At 39.4% G+C, this 24,120-nt stretch overlaps 1 protein-coding gene across 1 annotated transcript in view; it reads right to left on the bottom strand.

Moving 5' to 3' along the window:
• Positions 1 to 24,120, bottom strand: part of LOC104691452 — a 170,199-nt gene that overhangs the window by 141,255 nt on the left and 4,824 nt on the right. The window contains exons 2-6 of the mRNA XM_039549741.1: positions 22,571 to 22,637; positions 22,088 to 22,264; positions 10,834 to 10,920; positions 7,585 to 7,668; positions 1,107 to 1,279 (exon numbers count right to left, since the gene is read on the bottom strand). Of these exons, the coding sequence (XP_039405675.1) occupies positions 1,107 to 1,279; positions 7,585 to 7,668; positions 10,834 to 10,920; positions 22,088 to 22,264; positions 22,571 to 22,637 (588 nt within the window). The remainder of the gene's footprint in view (positions 1 to 1,106; positions 1,280 to 7,584; positions 7,669 to 10,833; positions 10,921 to 22,087; positions 22,265 to 22,570; positions 22,638 to 24,120) is intronic.

The following is a 24,120-nucleotide window of genomic DNA, read 5'->3' as shown; positions in this document are numbered from 1 at the left end:
CTGGATAGTCCAAACATAGTTAAAGTGCGAGCTCTCAATATATTGTAACCTTCTGGAAAGGTGCAGCACTTTCTGTTCACCTATTGCCAGTACCATACTCCATCAGTCCATTGAGGCAGATGAGGTTCTTAGTACCATCTGAGTCCTTTTCCCTCACGTTTCCCTTCTATTTCATGTTCTCTGAACAGTATTACCCATACCTCCTTCCATGCATGATGCATCCAGTTATAAAAAAGTCAGAAGGACTGAAATATAGACACAGGATTTAGAGGAAAGCAGTAAGGAAGATGGTGTCCCTCACCATCATGCAGAAGGCAATGATAAGGTTTAGTTCTGCAGTGGGAAAAAAAAACCTAAAAACTTCCCCTGAAAATAAAAGAAAGCTTAGATCACCATCAGTCACTGGATAACCTATTTTAAGCCCATCAGAGCCAGTGTGCTGTTCTCATGTTACTAATTAAAAATGATAGATTCATCAATTAATCTCTCTTCCTGTCCTCTAGTCTTAGTATGAGATTTTTCAAAGGGACAAATGGTCATTAGGTGCCCACAAGTACCATTTCAGCCCTGCAAATTTGTGCCTTTGTCAACATGAACCAGAACCTGTCTCTTTATGCTACAAATGACAAAAAGAAAACCTTTGCCACCCTGAAAAACATAACAGATTTATAACAGGGGAATTATCTTATCCTTTGTACAATGAACATTGCTACATAAATCCTCCCTGGGCTCCAATCCGAACTTGCTCACTGATGAATATGCCTCTGTTAAATGTGGCAGAGAGAGATGTCCTAGACTTAGTCTCTTGATTGAAACTCAATTGCAATATTACTACATAGCAGTCAGAGATCCTCCACTATTTAAGAAAGAAGCAACGAAGGCAATCTATTTTTATTCACATTGAAATGGAGACAAAGATAAAGGTCCTGCTGTTATCTTAGCAAAGTGCCAGTCACATAAAGCATGCCAACGACAATGGTTGTCCTTTCCTCTTTCAATATATGTATCGCCAGGCAGAGAAATAGAATTGGGGTGTACAAGGTTAACAAGCCAGCATCATGTTATGAAGCAAGCGATAAAATTGTCTTATAGTTCTTAACTCTGACCTGTTCCAGTGAAAGCCTGCCAAGCAGAATTATGTCATCCTGAACATCTCTCTCAAACTGTTCGATATATGGAGGAATCTCTTCATCTTCAAGCTCCTTGTGAAGGTCACATGCCTTACTGGAGCTGACAGGCATTACAGCGTCCGGGAAATCTTCACTGACGACATGGGCTGCTGGAAACAAAAGTGACAGATTATCTCTCAGCAAATGGGAGTTCATTCACTGGTTACTACCTTCTCAGTTAATATGTTTGTCCCACCAACACTTCAAGTAAGAAACAGCATCAGTAACACAACTGACAGGTGCCCAGCGCCAGTACCAGGAAAACTGTTCTCAAGTGCAACATCGAAATTCAGGTACAAATTTAGCATGTGCAGCTTGTTCCTTAGGTACTTTTTAAAATGCATGCTCTACATTTCCTTGGACACTTTGCTGACCTGCAAATGTTAAAGGGACTAGGATTTGGAACAACTTTGGCTTTCCTTCTTGAGGAAGAGACATAATAACTGCAATTGAATGGGAGTTTTAGGTGGAGCCACACCAAGCATTGCATCTTCCTTTCAATTCACCCCAAATGACTGGATTCCTCCCCCTAGGTGTATGTGTGCATCTCCTGCCTAATTAATTGGGTCCGGTTCTGCTCTCACCCACAACATTCCCCTGTTTTCACTGCAGTGACGTATGCACAACCAAAGAGCACATGCCTCACATAAATAAAAATAAATCCCACTCATAAAGTCAGCCCTAAAGAGAAACTTTGTCTTTTTTCAGTTTAATTGATCATGCTATGTTTAAAAAATTAGATCTTCTCCTTGATATCTGCTATAGTACTAATACTAGTTTGGGTCATAAATAATGACAACTATTTTTGCTCATGTCCCCATGTTAGGATCACTAAAAAACAACAGATATCAGATTGCCCACATCTGACTATCTTTCTTGCTTCATACTTCTGTGTGTAAGCTTTTATAGTTCTCTGTGCCTATCTCTTGAAGAAATTGCCATATCTAGTTATTTGCTTCTTTTTGTCCATCCTACGACATGAAAGCAGTTAAAAGAGCTTTTTTTCCTCAATCTCCTTTGAAGTCTTTCATTCTCTAATGAAGACCAGAAAAGGAAAGATAAAACTAAGGCTATTAACATTTCCAGTTTTGCTCACTACTCGTTGTTTAATGATTTTAATTGTTGAGCCTCCCGAGTACTTAAATCACCTCGGTGCCACCAACACACAGGAAGCAGGGTGGGTTTTCTATTTAATTACAACAGGATACAATTCAAAATCATGTTGGGGGAAATGTACAGTAGATATAAACAACTCAAACCATTACCTTAGGGTACACATCTCTTCATGTAGCACTTTACAAGCCTAATGAAAAGTGATTTGACCTACAACTATTAACTGCAGAAACAAAACAATATTTACATTTAAATTTACTGTAATATTAAGGGTTTGGCGAGGAGAGAGAAAACCCAGGAAGCACAGGAAAAAGAAACATTGCCAAAAGCAGAAGATGGAGCATCGCTTGTTCCCCTTGATGCTGTGTTGTACACAACGGGCCATATGCTCAGCTGGTATAAATCAGCTGCTTTACTGCTTTCCCAGGAGCCCTGCGAGTTTACATCCTGGGATGTCAGTAGATTCCTGTCTCAGGATAGAGCAATAGTCAAAAAAGGAATAAAACAATTTTGTTCAGAAAGATAAACCTGAAGCAATTCATCAAAACACACTTTTTCTTCTTTGTACTTCTTATTTTTGTGAGGAATCGTATCAAGTGAACTCACTTTTGGTGGAAGACACTGGACTCATTAGCACAAGTTTTGTCAAAAAAGAGCAAAAGAAGAGAGAGAACATTTTCAAAAGCCTTTTTGGGGAAAGCAGTTGAGAAAAATACAGAGATAAATTACAATTTAGATTTGAAAAATATTTCATTAAAATATACATATGCTCATTTAAGCACAGTTGTCCATTTGTCTGAGTCAGAAACACGGAGAGAACAGGGCTAGTTCAGCTGATCTATTCCTTCCACAGTGGCTTTGCAAAGAAACTTCTCAAACTTGTTCAGCATCAGGTTGGTCCTTGCTTGAACTGATTGACAGGTTGGAGGACCAAGCTGATGTCCCAGAGCAATACTTGACCAAAACAAAGCAACCAAACCCTTGCCGTACAAAAGTAGCCAGTGTTAAAAATTCTACTACTTTGTACAGAGAGGATGAAATGGCTGAAAATTCATTAATGGATTGATAAACTAAGTAAAAACTTGCTGCTTGAAATTGTTAGCATGGGCGTCGAAAGTTTTCATTGCCTTGGATGTACTTAACCCTGTGAGTCATGCTTTCCTTGTAGCTTAAATCACTTCAGCACAGGCTGTATTTGCAGATGCTGGGCTGTAAATAAAACAATCTCTCTGGTCTTATTTTGGCTGCTTGTGACTTCATTTACTCCTGTGTTTGTCCATCAGGTAGCAGCAGGTTATATGCTGAGATGATAATTTAAAGGGCACGTTCAGCAGCAGAATGGGTTTGAACGCATAAAACTGCAACAAAGTCCACGTGGAAAAATAATTTTGGCTACCTGGTTCTAGAAAACTGTGTACAAATTGTATCTAAAAAGTTCAGTGCCAAAGGTTCATGTGCCAATTTCAGACAACTAAAATTCTGCAAAACTTGGCACTTCAGTTTTTTGGTTCTTGCCAAAGAACAATACAATAGAAATTATTTTTTATGGTGCTCACATATCATGATCTAAAATGTGCATGGATCACAATCTTACATTGGCAAAAATGCAAAGTAAAAAACATATATCTTTAAAAACAAACAACCAATGTTGCCTTTTAAGTTGCCCTTAATATAATTGTCCTTAATATATTTATATAATATGAAATAACACATACCACAAGAGCGACCAACAGGTTACTCAGCGACAAAATGCTTTAAATATACAATTATATAAATTCTGAGCCATGTTCTTTCCTTTCCTTTGGGGATCATCTATTAATTAGGACTGTATAACTACGTGATTTTTCACCTCAGTGGTCAAATGAAGAAACAAAGCAGTTCTGTAAGAGTGAAACCAAATGAATCCTAGTTTTCTATGGTTTTTCTGATGCTTAATAAGGGTCAAACTTCCATATTAGTTTTTCCCTCGGTGGAGACATTAATAATGATTGTCTGCTCTGCTCAACTGCCCGCTTCCATAAAACTGGTAGGGAAGTCATACCTGTGAGACTTGCTCCCTGTTAAAAAAAAAGGTTTGGAAGTGAACAAGGAGTTGAAACACTGGGAGGGAAAAACACAGGCAGAAATAAATACACCCTCATATATGCACGGAGAGGCTGAAACTGCACAAGCTTCACCACCCCAGGAAAATCTCTCTTTTCTGGATTTTCTTCACCCAAGCAAAGAAAAGAAATAAATTCAGCTAGAACGGTGTGCAGCTTCAGTCACAGGACTAGCTCTGATACCCATCATGACACTTTTAAGAAATAAAAGCACCAAGGCACAGCTTGAGACACACAACAGCAGTGGCCTGCAGTGTGTCCCCCATTTGCTGCCCTCATGCCTACACAAGGGGCTCTGATGTGCACATGGAGTGTGTGACACATATGCTGATGCATTTGCTTGCCCCAGAATTGAATCAGTGAGCAGTGAGCTCAGCAACCTTGGCAGCCTCAGCGTGAGTTCCCTATCCACAGAGCACACTCGGTATGCTACTATATTTCTAATAGAGTGACACGTTTTAGGGCACCTTGCTGAGTAAGAGAATAACCACCCTGGAGAGTGGAGATGGAGAAGGCTTCCCCTTCACTCCCTGGTTCCCTTGCTTAGCAGTGGCCAAGTAAACATAGTGCAAACTTTAGCCATGCAAAAAGCAGTGGTGACATCTAAGCCAGTTGCCCAAGACCCATCTAAAGTCAAAGGAAGGAGAACAGCTGCTTCCAAGGTGCAATTTGACAATAAATGCTATAAATATTGGTAGACAGGGACTACATAAGTACCACAGACAGACACCCCATGTCAATCTTTCACAAATAATGTTGACTTCACAGCCAAACATGTCTTTATTTTCATCTATGTTGTTGAGTGATAAAAGGAACAATCAACCTGCAGCACTGCTATAATCTTTCTCAGCAATGTGGAGTTCTACGTTAACATAGAACAATTCAGATCTTGCTAATAACTTGTTAAAGGTTTTTGCTTAAACTATCTGCATGAATTTAGTTGTGACAGTTGCACTTCTTTCCCCCTTGCATTTAAAATGAGATAAAATGGGTTTCAAGGATGTTACTGATATGACCAACGCCAGTTCAAGAGATTTTGCAATCCTAGGCAAATTAAAACATTTGCTTCTTGTAGAACAAAGTTACTTATAAACTAAATAGTCATAAAACAAGTTGCAGGTCCTGGAGCTCCAGCGCCCTAGGCAGCTGCCTGCTCTCTGTCACAGAGTAGGCCCATGTACTGCTGAAATACAACAGGAAGCCTCATACAGACACAAAAGACATCTGGAAAAGGAGAGAGTGGATAGGCAAAAAATACAAGGGCAGCTCTGAGCTGGGCCTTGTACAAACGTCACTTCTAAGATGAACCAGAGGAGAGCAACTGATGTGGGCCTCGTGTAAAGGCTTTATGGTAAAGATGTTGTGAATCAACCAGATTTTAAGTAATGCCTGTAAAAATAAGTGAAACCAAACAAAGGCTGTTGGCTTGAGGTGAAGAAATTTCTTCTCTTATACTTCATTGTTTTTACTGTAGATGGAACATCACTTTGTATTTTCTAACAAGGCCACAGAAAACACTTTCTTACTCATCTGTTAGTGTAAATCCTTGCATAGATAACCTGAAACAGTGTCATGTGACCTGTGCATCCGACAAATTGCCCACCTGTTTATCAGTGTAGTGGTTTGGTCCAAAATACTCATTACTGTTTATCTGCTGTGAGATAAGAATTAGGAGAAATGCAAAGCAGGCACCAAACTTGAAAGAATATAAAGAAGTTTATTAACAGACCTAAAAGAAGAAAAAAATTATACCACCTTCAGAACTCTCCTCCTCCCCCCACCTTCCTCCCTTCTCCCACTGACAATGTAAAAAGACAACCCTTAAGATGTTCAGTCTGTTTACCACTTCCATAATAACCTTGTTCAGTCCATTTAGAAAGAGAAGTCTCTTCTTGCTCATGCTATGAAAACATTATCACAACGAGACAGCCGCCCACTTCCAAATATTGTTCAGTCCATTTAGGAAGAGGAGTCTCTCTGCTCGCATGTGAGTCCTTTCCCCCGACTTGCAGCTTTTCCCGCAACTGCTTTCGAGGGTCCACTCTTGAAGTTTTTTGGGGTACAATTTTAAGGTTGAGCTGTTCAGAAACAAAAACAGAGGCCCTTCTCCTTCCCTAGGAGCAAAGGGTCTTCATTATCTTCATCGTTAGGACTATCTCTGGGAGCATCTCTAGGAACTGAGGTTTTCTCCTTTCCCATTTGGAGCAAAAGTCCTCATCTGGTTCATCTCTCCCTGTCCAAACTTCTCATGAAATTACAGCTGCGTCAGCATCTGCCTATCTCAGCGCAGGTGCTTTTGCTCACGAGTTGAACACTCCACCCCCCATATCTTCATGAAATTACAACAGGATACTCTGATATATCATAGCTTCACAACAGAATTTCAGCTTTAAGCATCTCCTCTCTCTCTTCCTTCAGGGTTTCAGCTCTTCACAGCAATAAAAAGGGTTAATCTCACCTCGGCCTTGCAGCTTTGCAGCTGGAATGTTGAATGTTTCTTATCGCAGTGGAGAGGGGGAGAGCCGAGCCGCTCCGGCTGCCCACGGCAAGGCAGTGGGGGGGTTCCACGGGCTGGAACAGGTCCATGGCTTCAGGATGGCCGTGGCCCGGCCTGGCCCGGCCTGGCCCAAGCAGGACCTGGCCGGGCCCACTGGGCCCTGCTCGGGCCTGCAGCCACCTGTCCCAGCGCCGGAAACGAGAGAGAGCTTGGAGGGGGAGTTTGCCTATTCTTAAATGTGGATCACAGAGGCGGTCACAACTTTAAGTGGCTTAGAGAATTGTCCATATTCAAACTGGCCAGCTGATAGGTTCTATCAGTTCCCAGAGGAAACTGTAAGCACCCCTTAGCAAGGACATCCCTTCCGGGACTATGCTTGCTAACCTATGACAATCAGCTTAAATAAGGATTTCAATTTCTAGATTTGAGCACATAAGCAATGATATTTCCAATCTTCTTTCATAAATGTGGAATTCAACATGCAGTGAAACAATCTACAGAAAGCATGCCACTTAAGTTACACTTAAACCACATAAACATGATGCAAAACAAAAACATTTGGATAAAAAGACCTTACAGACTTGCATTAAAATCATCATCCCTTTGACTTCTGAGTTCAAGGAGATGGATTACCCACTCTCCTCCCCACATGCAGACTCAAAAGAGTTTTATTTTTCTTTATGCAATTGACTTTGTTATTTACCTTGGAAGTCCAGCATCTTGTTTTCTTCATCTAGAAGCTTCATCAGTTTAGCGTACAGGATTCTCTCATCAAATTTCACAGGATCTTAAAAAAACAACAGTGAAACGACTACAGTTTCTTCCAGCAGTATTTCAGGAAATACTGTTTTAAATGAAAAGTAAAGATATAAAAATACAAAAGTCAGGAATCCTTTGACACTTGAAGAGAGTTTTTACAGGGCTAGTTTCACAGCTCAGAATGAAATTACAGTTCAATACAAGACAATTTAAAATAAAAAATTTATACTTTTAAATTGTGGGCAATATTATATGTTGATCTGGACTGAAACTGGTTTATTAATTCTGCTAAAAGAGCAGCTGAAACAACTGTTGATGTTCAAATTACCAGATGAATTCTATTGGACTCGAGAATCAAAATATCTAATTTATTCTAACGTGATTTTGGATCTTCATTAGAAATTTTACCTTGCTGTCCATAATAATAACACATTATCTAGTATGAGTAGTAATTACAACACTCTATGTATTTTGAATTTGTGGCTGGTTAGTCATTCAAATTTTTAGTAATATCTGCAGATTTTAAAAAGCAGCAAAGGATATGCATGCTTACCTTTTTCCATAAGACCTAAAAAAAAATTTGCTTAAAGGTTCTATATTCAAAGGAGAAATGAGCAACTGGGATCATTTTCTCTCCAGATCTCTCATACCCTGACTTCTCCAAGTTGTCACTGGAGACAGGCAGATAGAAGACCAAAGAAATGCATATAAGGCAGGTGGATTAAGTACAGCTACATGCAAGCTTGGGTGTCTCTTTTTAAGTGCTCAATAGAATCTCAAAGAATAAACCTTTTTTACCATGAAATTTCAGAGCCAAGTTTTTCAGTTACACTGGGCATTCAAAGAAGGCAGTGGCTTCTGTAAACCTCTTCTGAAAGTACAGAATCTTTTATGTTTGTTTTAGCCTGCAACATTGAAATGTTCCCTTGGCAAGGGGGGCAAGCAAATCCATAGTGGGATGTTGTTTGCTCTCAGGTCATTATGAACTCATACAAATTTCTAGAACAAATCTAATTTATCAAATATAGAAAAGATAATTGCCAATATCTTCATTTTCACAGAATAACCCATTAAAGAATAGTTAGTGGCTGAAGATATGCTTTTCACCAGCTATTCTCTTTGGGCATTGAGCCTGGCTTTCTGAAGTTCTAAGAAGAGTGCAACTTCAAAGTGTGCCCTGATTTCTTCATGATTTTCTGGTTTTGACTCTTGCTTGTGACAAGCCACTCTGAAAAAAGGAGGTAAACCAGTATGGTTTCCATCAGGGGATTACCATGCAGGACGAAGCTTTAGTTCTGACTGTCTTTTTTCATCCACTACATACAAATGTACTTCCACTAATTTAACACTTCTGCAAGGAAAAAGAAGCCAGACAGAAAGCCTGGTTTGTAAGTATTGACAAATCAGACTGGTTAAGGTAGGAAGGCACCTCTGGAGTCCAGCTAGCCCAGTTCTCCCTGCTCAAACAGAGCCAAGTAGCCCAGGACCGTGTCCAGGCACCTTTTGAATATCTCCAAGGTAGAAGATTTGCTCTTGGCAGAGGTGTTGGCAAATATAGTGTTATAACTGCTCTACAGAGGTCCACACAGACAGCCTGAGGCTGGTACTGTTACTAATTGACTTTTAATAAACAAATGTTATCTCAACCTTTGAGTCACATTTTTGCCGGGGAGAAAAAGGAGGACCACCAAAAGACAGCTCTTCATACATGGATCTCAGGCTTAGCATGATATGCAATTGACTAAAACCACCTCTCCACTCCAAACCCTGGAAGTCTATGGACTAAGAGCCTGTTCCAAATTCCAAAATAAATAACTATATAAAAGCCCCACCACACAATACAAAATCAGCATTTACGGTTACGTTTATTGCTCAGCCTCTTCAACGCAGTCAAGAGAACGTTTCCTCCCAATGAGAACTGTATTTCCCTATATCCCTTACGTCACCACTCTGCCCGTACACGATTTTAGGCATACATGCACAGATACATTAATCTAATCTGCTTTTCATTCTCTGATTATGAAGCAGATCATGACTCATAAAGATTTTTCATAAGATGAACCAAGGCAGGACCAACAGGAAAAAAAATCTTCCCTTTAAAACTCTGAGCCATAAGTCAACTTCCAAGGTATTACACTGGTCTCCCACACAGTGAATGGGGAAATTATTGTGATTAGATGTAATTCAACCCTGCTTTTTTTCCACCAGAACATAGAAATTCAAGTTAGTGATATGCAATAGAGCCTGCTTTTTTTAGTCACACAAGTTTTTGTCTCAACATGACTTTCAGAAGCGAACAACTTTGAGACCCTTTACAGTAGATAACTTTTTTTAGATCTGACTACAGCTGTGCATCTATAAAGTCTCTGCAGTACAAATAAGCACAGGCTTTAGAAAAGCAAAGGGCTAGCCAGGTAACACAGGAGAGCTGGCTCTTGCGTGCCATCAGCTTATTAGTGCTTAACAACAGGAGCCGGGCCAAAGCACTCAGCGCATAGCTAAGCACTTCATTACCATGATGATGTCCTTACTTAAGTCCATGCAAATTCAGGCAGGCCCGTTCCCACCCTTTTTTATCTAAAAGCCATGACAGCAGAGGAGAATTTCCTTGCTAGACAATACCTCCTGGTTAATCTCTCTCATACCTATGCATAACTTCTGTTCTTCCAGCTCTGCAGTCACACCCTTCCACTAGCTGCTATCGCCCACAGAGAGCAAAGCTAAATATCTCAGCTAAACTGGCAAAAAGAAAACCAAAAAAAACTCCTCGTGCACTTTTACACACTCTGGGGTTTCCTTCTGTTAGGCAAACACATATTCAACTCCGTAATAAAATTGCTCTCCAAGGAGGACTTTGGGAGCAGGATTGTGAAAAAGCTACAGCTTAGCACTCAGTTCTGGAGTAACTTCATTAATTAAAAAGAACATGGTGTAGACAATGCTCTTGGAGCGTGCTTCATTTTGCTACAGTAGCAGAGTGAATACAGCACAGCCTCATTTTTACCCACCCATTAACTCACTGTCCTTGATCAAAGTCTATACTGCCTATCGTATTCAGAGCAGTTAAGGCTTAGAATTTAAATTGTAAACCTCAATATTTAAATAGAACTGCATATGTGATCTCTGACACCTCATTTTCATGAATGGAAAAGAATATTCTGACACCAAAATTACATACTTAATTCTGCCTCACCTTCTTCACTGACCTCCATCCCACACTGCCTTGGGTTTATTTCCTCATCCATCAACGGGTCAAAGTAATTTCTGCTGTATTCATTTCCTGTGGAAAGCACATGAAGTAAGGGTCAGCGATTATTAGAAGCACATGAACTAAAATGTTAATTTTGAAATCGACACCAGCAAGCAAAGGGGCATTTTTTGCTACTTTACAAGCTTAATTTTTTTAACAAGTCCTCTAAGCCTACTGGTACTGCAATTATCATCTTGTGAAAGGTCAGAAAAGGTAATTCTGAAAACAAGTGGACTTTATGTTACTTTTTCTCAGGAACTAATGAGAAAAAACTCTCAAATTCAGATGGTGGAAAGGTAAGAAAATTTTTTAAAAATACAGCATCCCCAATATAAGCCAAATTATTCTTGAAACACACCATACAAGTGAATTTTCCATACTGCAAAGGAATTTGTGTTTCACAGCTGACCTCTCCAATTTCAACAGTTTTAAATTTCACCACTGAGGTTTCAACGTCTGGTGCATCTTTAATACTGTATCGAACCAGAGAAGTGTTTAATTACAGAGGAGATACTAGGATACTGCCTCATTAATCTGAACAGCAATTATGTTCAGTTGGACTAGGTAACTAATCCAAGATTTTGATGGGATAGACCCACTCATTTTAGTACTTGGCTATTTTAGCAGCTACTTTTATCTGCTCTTTAGAAAATAAACAAATTTACTAAAAAAATTGTTTGTTAGAATTATCATGACATAATACAGTATCTAGCTGCCTAGAAGAACTCATGGTAAAAGCCAGAAGAATTTCCTGTACAAAAGGAGGGAGGGCAGACTTTCCTCAAAATATGCCTTTTCTTCAGCAAAAGTGCTGCACTCTATTAAAACCATCCACATGTTCATTTGGATTTCAAACACAGTAAATTATTATTAAACAGGGGAAAAAAAGTAAAATAATTAAGTCCATAACAAATTTTTTAATTGCTTGAATAGACATGGATATATATCCTGGGAAATACATAAAAGCTGAATGTATGAGGGGGTTAATTCATCCAAGATACACTACTGTTGTCTACAGTGTATTTGTTTTAGGATCAAAAATAATCCAAGCAGCAGCTCCTTTTCAGAGACTAAATGAAACTTTGATATGAAACTAGGTTTAATTTATATTTCTGGACTGGCACATTTTGACTGTCAGTCTCTGTTCCTTCAATGTAGTAAGTACAAGAACTGAAAATTTGCTTTACCTTGAGGTCTCAATAAAGAAAAAATAAATGAGTTTCATTTTTGTTACTTTATCTGTCAACAACTACTAGGCTGGTATGAATCTTGGCAGTATGTAATCAAAGTCTTATGTACTGCAATAACAGAGCTATTCTACCTTATTCACTGTAATTGTTTTTCTCTAGCACAAAGCACCATGATGTTATATGAACACCCCTTCACATGCTGGTAAAATAATTCACCTACGTACTAAAAAAAGAAAATGATGATGCATTTCTTTATTCAATTATTTCATAGATGTAAATGTAAATTGCTGGAACGTATGTTGCACCCATGCAAACAATATTCAGCTCTTGCATAGGCTTTTTGCACAATCTTATTATCACAACAGCTTTTATTGAATTTTAATGTCCCATGTGAGTCTGGTGTGAAACTTTGTGGAGTAGACTTTTGGGCAACTCTTCTGGACAGAATAATTGGCATTTAGGAGGAAGTGTCATGTTTTATTTGAGTCTGCAAGGCATGGAAACCATTATTCAAAAAAAGAGATACATTGACAAATAAGATTAGACCAGAGCTTGCTCTCTGGTCCTCTTTAAAAAAAAGAACAACCTCAACACTTTGAGGAGTATGAGATATTTTGTCCAGGGCTTTGGCTCTGTCAGAACCACACACAGCTGGCAACAGACAGTTATGCAGAAGGAAAAAGAACCACCAGGCTTGATTTCCTCAGAGCAACATACACTCTTTAAAACTTACATAAGCAGAACAAGTGGTGAACACCAGAATCACCTCCTCATGGTGATTTTATAGATAACAAGCTATTTTAAACTGCAGGACTCCACAGAAGACTTTTATTGAGGTGTTCAGAAGAGCTGAATCACACGAACCTTAGGTCACGGCTCTGGGCGGGGGATGTTGCTGTTTGTGGGGTTCTTGGTCTTTTTCCCCCTCAGCTCAACACACACACCTTGACAAGTGGTGTGACCAGGAGGTCTGGGCTCTGGGCAGGTCCTAAAATTTCTCAGGGGAAGTGGGAGTTGCTTTAGTTTTAAAATACAAAATCATCAATTTTAGTCAACGTAACACACTGCCCAAGGCATTTTGCTAATAACATTTTGTGAGCATGTGAACAGATTACCAATCATTTCACATTTGCTTTCAGAAATATTTGAAAGCATATAACATGTAAATTAACAGTCCACTAAGGAATTCACATCAGTCTGCTTTGTGGTATAAACACAGTAAATGTTAATACAGAGCTTGCTTGTAGGTATTTTGAACAGCACCATATAGCTTGATGCTTTCAACAGAGCAAGTAACTTTGACTACCTGCTCCCAAAAAAAGACCTGGCCAACTTTAGAAACTTGGGTCTTTGCTTTGATCCAGAGGTTGCCTCAAACCCATTAACTCAATTTGAAGTCCTGCTCTCCCCTCAAAATTGTGTTATTTCATGTGGAAAACATGATGGATAATTCAGGAAATCAGAATTGAAATGCAAAATCACAGATTATCTATACATTAAAATAAAAATGGAAAGAAGGGTGTTGGCACAAGAGTGACCAGATGGGAATTTCTACGGTTTAATTAAAGCAAGAGGAGTTGCTAATAAAATTAGCATAATCCTTGGATGCAGCCCATGGGACTGTACACGAATTACTAGGACTGGATGAAACTTAAAAGACGGCTTTTAAGATAAGATGTCTGTAGTCAATTATGTAGTCTATGTCCTGAGAATACCACACAGGAAAGGCATGACTAAGCTGAATTTCTACGTTGTCCTCTACTCCACAAAGAGATCAGGTAGTCCTTGTCAATTACACATGAAAGGTATAGCATGGAATTTGGATAACAGGCAATTATTCCATTTATGTTGTATTACCGATCTAGGTTTTTAGTTTAATGAAAGAATAGAAAAAACTCTGTTGAATTTGTTAAGTAACTCCCAATCAATGTAAAAATTAAGGAATTATCAACAGCCAGATGACTGACCACTAAAAGCTTGGATAAACAATTGTTGGTGTTTATTTTCAGAGTGATGCTGGGTCTTCAGGATAAAAGGAAAAAAAATTGGCATGAGCCATCTTTCTTTAGAAGACAATATGCAGATTATGGTGTGCACAAACTTGCCCTGATAAGAAACAAGTGCCTTTTCAGACAGCACCATGGTCAATATGTGTCTACCAATGACTTGGGAGAACGTTATTGGACCTTACTAAGGCAGCCCACAGAAGCCTTTTGTATCAGATAGAATAAGACAGAGACATTTTGGAAAGATGAAATCCCAGCCTGAGACTGCATTTTGACCCAAAGTGCTTTTGAAACATAGTGATGCAGCTGGGAATGGAAAAGAGTAGTCCTCCTTTCCCACACCTGACTTAAAGCATTGATTTCAGCGGCAATTCCTATTAGGGAACATCACAGCAAATACTCACTGTCTCCATTCAACAGAACTGGACTTATTTCCCTGGGGATACTTTTCATTTTACTTAGCAGATACAGCCCTTTGGGCAGCCCAGACTGAAGGCTCTGTGATAACATATTTCCCCATTCCTTTATGAGAGCCAAAGCAGTGTCCTGGGGTCACACTTGAATATCCTCAAAGAAAAGTGACCACCTCAACTCGGCCAGGAAGAACCAAGACTTGGGATTAGTAGGAAGGGAAGACAAGGGTCCCACTTCCTGCATCTCCAACTACTTCACTTAACCTTCCTTAAGTTATGATGGGTTATGTAACTAGCCCTTCCACCCACCTGTTTTCATGATTCAGCACCTACACTGATAAAGTTTGATATCTACAAGTTGCTTATTTGAGCCTTTGATTTTACACTGTACTTTGAAAAAAATCTATAAAGAGCCCTAAAAAAAATCATTCAAAAGAATTAAAGAATGAGAGGAAAAAGAAGCCTTTTACCTTAAAACAAATCTCACAGAATGCAGAAATAAAGAAAAATCATCAATGAAAACTGCATAAATAGTAAGAGTTCCTGCACAGTGAAAAACTGAATGGGTTTCGAGTGAATTTATAAGTTCTTATTTCATATACGCAATGATTTAAAAGTGGAAAATTATATAGGAAAATTTGAAACTTTCACAAGAAAAAATTTGAGGTTTTATTCCAAAATTTAGTGTTGCTAGAGTTACTCATATCCAAACGTTACGAAGATGTTAAAAATAAAACTACAGTCTTATAGAACATAGTGAATTAATATGTAATCCAGAAAACAATGTTAAGTTTCCATTCTGATTTTTTCAAGGCAAAGAAACCAGAAGCTACACTTTTAGTTTCGGTTCTTAATTATCATTACTGACCCAAGTTATTGGTCACTTTTACCCCAGCTCATGCCCATTTGAGACATACGTATCTAACATTATTTTCGATATTATATGTATAGATAAGTATTTTCTTTGCAGATCTAAAATAAGATTCCCGGAGATTGCAACTTTATTTCAGATTATCAAATATATGGAAAAGTGGTAGAGATGTTTACACAGAGCTTTTCATGAATATTCATGAAATTTTCAGGAATACTAAGCAGTATTCAATGAAAAATTACATGTTAATGGCACCCTGATCGTGAAGAGCATTAAGCCAGTAGACTTTATCTTGAAAACACAGCTTGTTAAACACTACCGACACCAGGTGACTTCCCAATTTTTAAAAAAATGTTTTAAAGGTATCATATGTCGTTCTCCTTATCCTCAGCAGACACCATAGGTAATGAGGAAATCAGATAACTGCGTCTTATGTTTATACTGCAAGCCTTGAATAAACTCACTTGTCAGCTTTGACAGGACACTGACAAAGGGGCTGCTCCTGAGCCTGAGCAGGGCAGATTGTGCTGTGCCCGCCCCAACCCCTAAAAAACACCGCATCGCACCCATGGCACTCACAATTTCTTGCGCCCTGCTCCACTCCTGCAAGACTTACCACCTTCTCTGCTGTTTAAGCAAAGGTACAGCATGGGAATTAGTTATTTTTCCCTTTTTTTTGTCTTTCCTGCAGGCAACAGAGGGCACTGTGCCAAGGGATGCCAGTGTGAGACCTGCTACTTTTCCTGGGGAAACACTGTTGGTCGAGGGCACGAGAAAAAGATTTACTGATGATGATGGAGTTCATTTAGGAACACTATTAGATAGTGTGACACATGTCAATGGGGAAAATGGATACTGAGCTCTCCCAGGCTGAGAGGCTTGGCTGGTCCCACCTTATGCCAGAGAGGGAACTTGCCAAATTTTGAGGATCTGACAGCACTATTACGAGGCAAACATTTTCCAACTGTAATAAATTAGCCTTAAATATATATTCAATCACTCTCTGAAAAAGTATTTTCCCAATTATAAAATGCATTCATTCTTCACAATTCTTCTCCCCCTACCTTTCACAAATTCAGTTTTAACACATTACTTAGATGAGTGGTGCGGTATCCCTGTTGTTAGAATTGCATGCAATGGATCACGTTTTGCACACTACATTACACCTTGTGCCGTTCTGCTGATTTCAATTGGATTACACATTGTGTAATTCAACGCAAAATTACTTCCAATGACAACCCTTTTATTCCTATGCATACATGGTGATCCATCATGCCCTGCATACCGAGTTTGGCATTTCCATTTCAAAGTCCCTGTTGGAATCAGAAAGCATGGAACAACATACATAGAACTTGAATTATTAGATACAAACTTTGCCATTGTTTAAGGAAAAAAAGAGTATGGTTTTGATTCATATTTCTGGTCCCATCCTTTATGCAAATCACTTGGTCCAACACAAATCAGCAGTGTTGCAAGCTCCCATTTCCTTCACATGGAGCACAAACATGAATTTACAGCAGATGCCTATTTCTTCACCTGTGTTTGCTGTCTCTCCAGTGGGTTCCTACCACTTCTTTGGAACAAAATTAGACCCTGTTCAAAAAGTGTTAGTCTCCAGTTCTCTATAAACAGACTGAACGCAATAGAGTTGCTGATACTTTTAACAATCTGATATCCCACATGGCTCCTTCACAAAGCTCTTTTTTGTCAGTATATTCCTACTTCAAGGTCCTTGCCTGGTTACATTCTTGAGCAAGGAAGGGCTTATATTGTCCTGACCCAGTTGAACAACCTTTGGCAGTAACTGTTCCTTAGCAAAGGCTTCTCTCTACTTTAGCTTCTCTCTACTTTAGCTTCTCTCTACTTTAGCTTGATAAGGAGCAGAGATGCTCTATTTTACAGCGGGATTTTCCCTGCAGGACACATGCAGCACTGTGTTAGGTACACCCAGCCTAGCTCTGCAGCTTGGAGGTGATGCAGCAGAGATCCACGTAGACACTAATTTGCTCCCAGAAGCAGTATAGCCATGCTAATGCCAGTCGGTATCTGGGATAATTAGAAGAATAGTTCCTGGTCTTCAACTGAAAAAGCTTTCTTTCCCTCCTTTTTTTCTTTCCTTTTCTTTCCCCCCTCAGATGTTGTTAATCTCTGTGGGCAAATTTATTGGAGCATGATATGAGATGTTAACAGTGCCCGTTGCAGATAAAATGGTAGAATTAATTAGAGCTTTTGATTTTAGGAGATAATCTAGTTTTGAAAAAATTTGTGTATTGGGGATAATGGGGAAAAAATGAATGCTTCTTGTCATCTGGAGACAATTTTAACTTGAATCATCAATATTTAGGGTCAGACTGCCTCAAGCCTTTTACAAGTGCACAGCATACAGGAGAACACGATAAGCCTTTTTTTTCTCTTCCTTGCAAAAGATGCAGACTATCAGAGTCTCCAAAGATGCCTATGCAGTCACCAGCTACAAGGTGGGCCATGCAGTGGGAGCATGCTCAAAACACCCCATCCCTGGATTCTGCGGCTTGCATGTGCAGTTGACACTGCAGAAAGACCACATTCTAATTTGATCTGACATATATTCTCTCTGTATGGTTGGGCTGGATATTTTACTTATCTTGTGACAATGTGAACAGTGCCATCCCACAGGGCTCTTCTCAGCACTAGCTAGAGCAAATCTGTGTATCTCTGCAATGAACACTAAAAACCACAAACTAGTATAAGGCACTTGGACTTTTTCTGATAGCAGCTGAGGACAAAATGTATTGAATGCTAAAATAGAATAACATTTGCTTTACTGGCCTACAATAAAATGCTAAGTACAGTAGTCCTGTATTCAGGGATTGCTTGTAACATACATCATCCATCTGAATTTGAGCCATTGCCCTTGTCTTCTGCTGTCAGACAAAGATGGAATAATTCCTGGGGGTTTGGTGCCCCTGTCATGACAGTTTGCTGGAAGCTCTTTGCTGAGCAGAGACTTTACCAAGCCAGCCTGAACTTTAGGACACTCTACAATGTATTTTTGGGTTTAAACCCCTCTGGAGAAAAGAGAAAAACTGATATTGGCTCACCTTGAGATTGGGTGTCTGACAACTGAGGAACTGGTGGACACAGGTTCTTGCAGATTTGTGTGATGTAACCCCAAATGTTTTTCCCAGGGAAATTTGTCTATCAGGCCTTCCATTGTGATGGCCATCATGAAAACCTCTGTAAATTCAATGTTTGATGAGATGAAGAAAGGCAAAAGGGTTGGTTGGATTTAGCCACAAGGAAACTGAGTATTTTAAGAAATAAGGAAATTGCAGTTTGACTAGTACAAGGCTGCTGCTAGATTAACTTATTTTCACAAGCGATATGTGAAAGAAATGAAGGTGATGGAAGCAATCAGAAAAAAGCCAGCATAGAATCCAGAAGAGAAAATATGATGGAAACCAATTAGCTGGCTGAAAAATCAGGAGATTAATCTGAGTAAATAGTCAGGCAGTTCCCCTGGGTCACTATAACACTTAACAACAGTATTAGGACTTCACTGATGATGGAGAGCAAAGAGCAGAAAGAGTTACTCAGTGGCCTAGTCCTGAACAACAAAATTTCAGGAACAGGTTTTAAGCCTGTCTTGAACACGCAGCTGACTATTCACACCACTTCCCAGTATATTTAGTATGGAGATGTGCAAGAAGACATCTCAAAAGTAGGTGGAGGTTTTTCTAGAGAACACTTCCCTCTGGCAATTGCTGACAGAGGAACAGCCTGTGACACTGTTGCCAGGTGGAGGAAATGATAGTAACCCCTGTGGCTATTATTTGCTGCCATTAACAACATGGGCGATAGGTGGAAAGATAGTGGAAAGGCATTGCCTTCTCTCTGCCTTGCCTCCAAGTGCTTAGCCTGAAAACCCAGCCTGATGTTTATATAGTGTTCTCAACCTGTAATCTGCTAAATCCTGTGATTAAATAATTTTGCTCAAGGTTATAACTGGTTTTAAGCTGTGCAGTTTAACACCAAGCATTAGAATTGACAAATGCCATTCCCCATTGAGTAAGCAACTGAACCTAAGCCTGGGGGCTGAGAGCTGGAAGAGCAGCCAACAGTTGTGAAGGGAAGTAACCCCAACAGAGAGAGTATTTTATTAGCATCCAGGGAAGAAGAGGAGAAAAAGGAAAGGGAGCAGTGTAGAGCCTAAAACATTTATTTTACATGGGCTATGCTGCTGTGCTTGGTGTGTGGGCACACCCTCCTAGAGAAATAGCTTCCAGCATGGGGTGCAACTCTTGTATCCCAGGTGGAAAAAAAGGGAAAATTCTGTGCTGATATGCCTTGTGAACTGCGTACTGGTTCCTGAGAGCTGAGGAGCAGGAGAGGATGCTGTGGAAATGTTTCCCCTGTGGTAGAAGATATCAATAGTGTTCAACACCACGTCTGGTTTTGCTGTGAGCTGAAATGGCACTGGCTATGCAAAGCCTCTATGAACTTGGAACAAAGGAAGGTAGGCTCAAAGAACTGAATCTTTGGGTTCTGGAGGACCCAGCCCTCAACAGATTGATGCATGAAGGATGTACTACCTGTAGACAGAGTCTTCACTGAGGACTGTGAAATATAACTATTTATACATTACTACATTAATGTGATACTGTATTTACCTGTGCAGCTGGCTTTTCTCTTTCCCTCTATAATGAAGAATTGTTACACTTGGAAATGGGGAAAATTAGTTCATGAGGTACCTGAAGATTTTTTCCCATGTTTCAGGCTTGAAGATGTTGGCTTATTAGTGGCTCTTGATGAATTTTAACCGGTCCCTGTGATTGCTGACACAAGTTAGACTAAGAATAATTTAATGCAAGGTTGGACCAGATGATCTCTAGAGATATTTTCCAATCTAGACTTTTTTATGATGGTATAAATGGATGATTACTTTTTAACAGCTGCTTGACTTAGAGCTATGTGAATAACTGATCTTTTGGTTAACTGGATGAACAGAAGGTCAAGAAGGGAGACACAGTGTTGGGAAACAAAATTTTCCAACTCTCGGCAAGCTTTCCTCTCCCATTACAGAAACATTTACCATTGTGTCAAGGCATTGCATTCCAGGCAAAATGGAAAAATTTCTGCTCCTTTCACAAAGACTATATTCAACTAGGGTTTTTTGAGCAAAATGCTATTTAGGATGAAAAATCAAAATGTTTAAAAACGCATTTCAAGCTTTTAAAAAAAATGTGTTGTTTTCTTGAGGGAACTATTCATGAATTTCTGAAGAGGCCACTGAAAGCATGGATAGTCTCCAGCGAGCCCGACTTCATTTTTTGCCAGATAGACTATTTCATTAAAAAACAATCAATCCCTTTGTCTGCTTAATCACTGTTCTGACAGTCTGCAAAGGAAAGAAGAAGAATTCCTGCTCCATGTGGCACTGCACAGAGTCACATGAAGGCTAAATGGAAAGCCAAACCTAATTTTGCAAGAAGCCATTAGGAGCCGTGGGCTCTCCAGTCCCGCAAGGATAAAATCTTAACACAACAAGATCCAATGTTTTAAAAGCCTGACTGCCTGAAGGTCTGCTCACCAGCCTGCACTTACCCATTTAAATACCTGGGCTGGAGGAGTGCAAGGGCACAACACTTGTGAGTTGGATGGGTAATGCTGAGTGATCAGGACTGTTCCAAGCCACACCAGTTACTTTGGTACCTTGGGAAGTCTTGGCCCTTGGATGCACATTTGCATATTCACAGATGCACACAGTCCACTTGAAGTTAATGAGACCACGTAGTCCAATCAAGTAAATTTTTTAACAGGTATTTAGGGAAGATTTTGAGTCTGACTTTAGGAATTTTTGCTTTTATGCTAAATCTTGGCCCAAGATTTTCCTCATATGACTCGCAATACCTTTAAATTATACCTTTAACTTCCTTTTGTCACCTTCTTTCTCACTGGATTACAAACTAAAAATAACCATTTTCCATAACATCCAGGGTTAAAAATAATTCCAAATGGAGTCATTAAATAATAGATTAAAAGATACCAAAACTCTGCAAAAGGAGAACTGACATCAAGTGAAGCTCCTTATAGTTCAGGTAAACCAAAACAATAAACAGAAATTGCTTCCCAAGGCAGCAATTCTTTCGGCTGCTGCATCAAAACTGAGCTGAAAAGCCAGGATCGCTCCCTTGGACAAGCTGAGCGAACAGGACTCTGCTCCAAGCATCTGAGCAACACTGGCTGAAAAAATAATGAAAGATGAAACAGAGGCAGGATGCCGATTGACTGAGGGCATATGGGAGACCTAAGGACAACAATCAATCACGGATCTGTAAGCTGTTTAAAACTATTCAATGCTAGGGAGCCAGTGAACGAGCAGCATCTGTGTGCTCAGACTGGCTGCAGTTCCTCCAAAACCCAGTTCAATCCAAATTGGGGGAAGCACTGCCACGAGCAGCAGCTCACTGCACTCACTCCCACTGGCAGAGAGGCCCACACAACCTGCACCCCGTCACAGGGAGTCACTTGAGCATGGAGACAAAGCCTAGGTCTCTAAATATTTAGACAGCCCGTGTTTTTTGGCAGCATGTTGGATTTCCTACCCAGGGTTTTCTGGGGAGCCTGCTTGAACATGCTGGGATGGCAACGCCCAGCACAGGCTGTGGAGTGTGCAGGTTAGATGGGGAACACAACCACTGTTGCTGCATTTGAGGCTAATCAGGTTTGATGTCTCACCTCTTGGTTCAGCATGGGCTTGCAGCCCGAGTTTTTGTTGGTGAGCTGCAAGGGTGCTATCTGGCTTGTCATGTCTAATAACTTTCTCTTCTGAAGGCTGGTATGCTGAAAGATCTGTGCTGCTGATGTTAAAAGCTGGATTTTCAATGCCTTCTGTTGCTGCTCTCTCTTCTTTTACTATAGAAAACAAGGAGGTCAGAAGAGCATATTATAGCAAAGTGTATTTCAATGACAAGCCGAAAATTCCTTCTAGTAATTCCTTTGCTGAAAGACTCAAGTGTATCGTCCTCAAATGTCGCCAAAACAGAATTAGGTTAAAATTAACTCTAAAAAAAAAAAAAAAAAAAAAGAATAAATGATTAAAATAATTACAAATTGCACCCTGACAAGCAAGAGCAAAATTTCGCCCACAGCCATTTGTCTGTAATTAGTTAATTAATCCTTACACAAATTATGAGCAATAACTCATCAAGCAAGGCTCACCCATCAGAAATTCAGCCGACTTGGATTTCTTCTGCTTAGTTTGCTTCAGAGCCTTCTGCTGGAACTTCTGGAGGGAAATTGTTAAATGAATAAATTAGCTAAAGAACGAAGATCATCCTTTATGATCCACAACTAACACAGTATTTTAAATATGGGATGGCATTGAAATGTCATTTAATTTAAATCTCTGCTAAAGGGGTCAAACACTAATTGAACAACAGAAGTGGAAGAATTAAATAAAATAGAAGAAAAGTTAAAACAAATGCCAAATGAAGGTCAGATTAAAATACTTTGTTTTCCCCCAATTTTAATTAATGCAAAGAAACCTCAACAAATGAAGAACATTATAAGACTTGTCTCTCAGTATGCATTCAACAGCAACTGCTTTATTTCACTTGCAGAACGGCAGTGCTTCATTTAGAAAAGTTTGGTTATGTAGAATATTTATAGACAGACTTCCCTGACATTCCCCGTTCTCCTATTTTCTAAGTCCACTTACATAACCAGTGTATCTGCTCATCACACAGCAGCTAAAAATGAATGAGCTCTACCCTTTCATACAATGCAATAGAATGAAAATAGAACCAAAACAATTATAAATGAGGTGTCACAAAAAAGAGATCATGGTCCAGGGGAGAGAGGAAGCAGGACTCATTACAACAATGAAAAGTTCATTTAGTATTAGAGAGATGTCAACAATGGATACGGTGAAGTCAAACAGCAGGAGATCTCGAGGGACCTTAAGTCTGATAAGTTCCACAGTAATTCCCTTGGGGAGACAAGGCTCGAAATATATATGGTCACATTGAACTAAGGAAGGCCCAAGTGCTAAGCACTGTCCTTGTATAACACCTCGAGCAGCACTGGGCAAGAGTCACTCTTGGTCTGGTACGTGGCTACAGACCCTATTTCAAATGCTGACAGTCAAAACAGGCAAAGATTATCTAAAAAAAGCACATCTGGTAGTATTAATCAAAGCCAAAACCAAAGTAAGAAAACAGTTCAGACCCATTTATTTTAGAATGTCACATGGCAGCTTCTAAAAAACAGTATTATTTTTTCAAGCCAGTTGCTTAAATGTCCAGTGATAAAGACCACTCCTGGCAACATAGCTCCTGAAAACTCTCAATACAAAAGGACTAATTACAAGAACCATTGAAAAATTGCAGTTTTTACAGCATCCATCTTTCCTGTTTGATTGTGGGTGTCAATTTCCAGTAAAAAACACCACTTGCAGCAGACACAATCAATAAATCTGTCAAAAATTACTGAACCATAGCACTGACAGGTTAATATAGATATTAATATCTTCATATTTTTACATTTATATATGCACATATATATATGTTTTTCTGAAAACAGTGGACTTCCTCTAAATTAAGACTAATACCCTACTAAAAAGCAAATACGTAAAAATGATCAGACACGTTCTGAAAGCTACAATAAATAAATATAATAAGAGAAATGATTCCTACAAGCCACATGCAGCACAACCAAAGTTAATGATAATTTTGACAGGAGTTCAATAGGTTCAGAAATTTACCCTACTG

Source organism: Corvus cornix, chromosome 2, assembly GCF_000738735.6.
Source record: "Corvus cornix cornix isolate S_Up_H32 chromosome 2, ASM73873v5, whole genome shotgun sequence".
In the NCBI taxonomy this organism is placed as follows: domain Eukaryota; kingdom Metazoa; phylum Chordata; class Aves; order Passeriformes; family Corvidae; genus Corvus; species Corvus cornix.
This window is presented reverse-complemented; position numbering and strand designations above follow the sequence as displayed.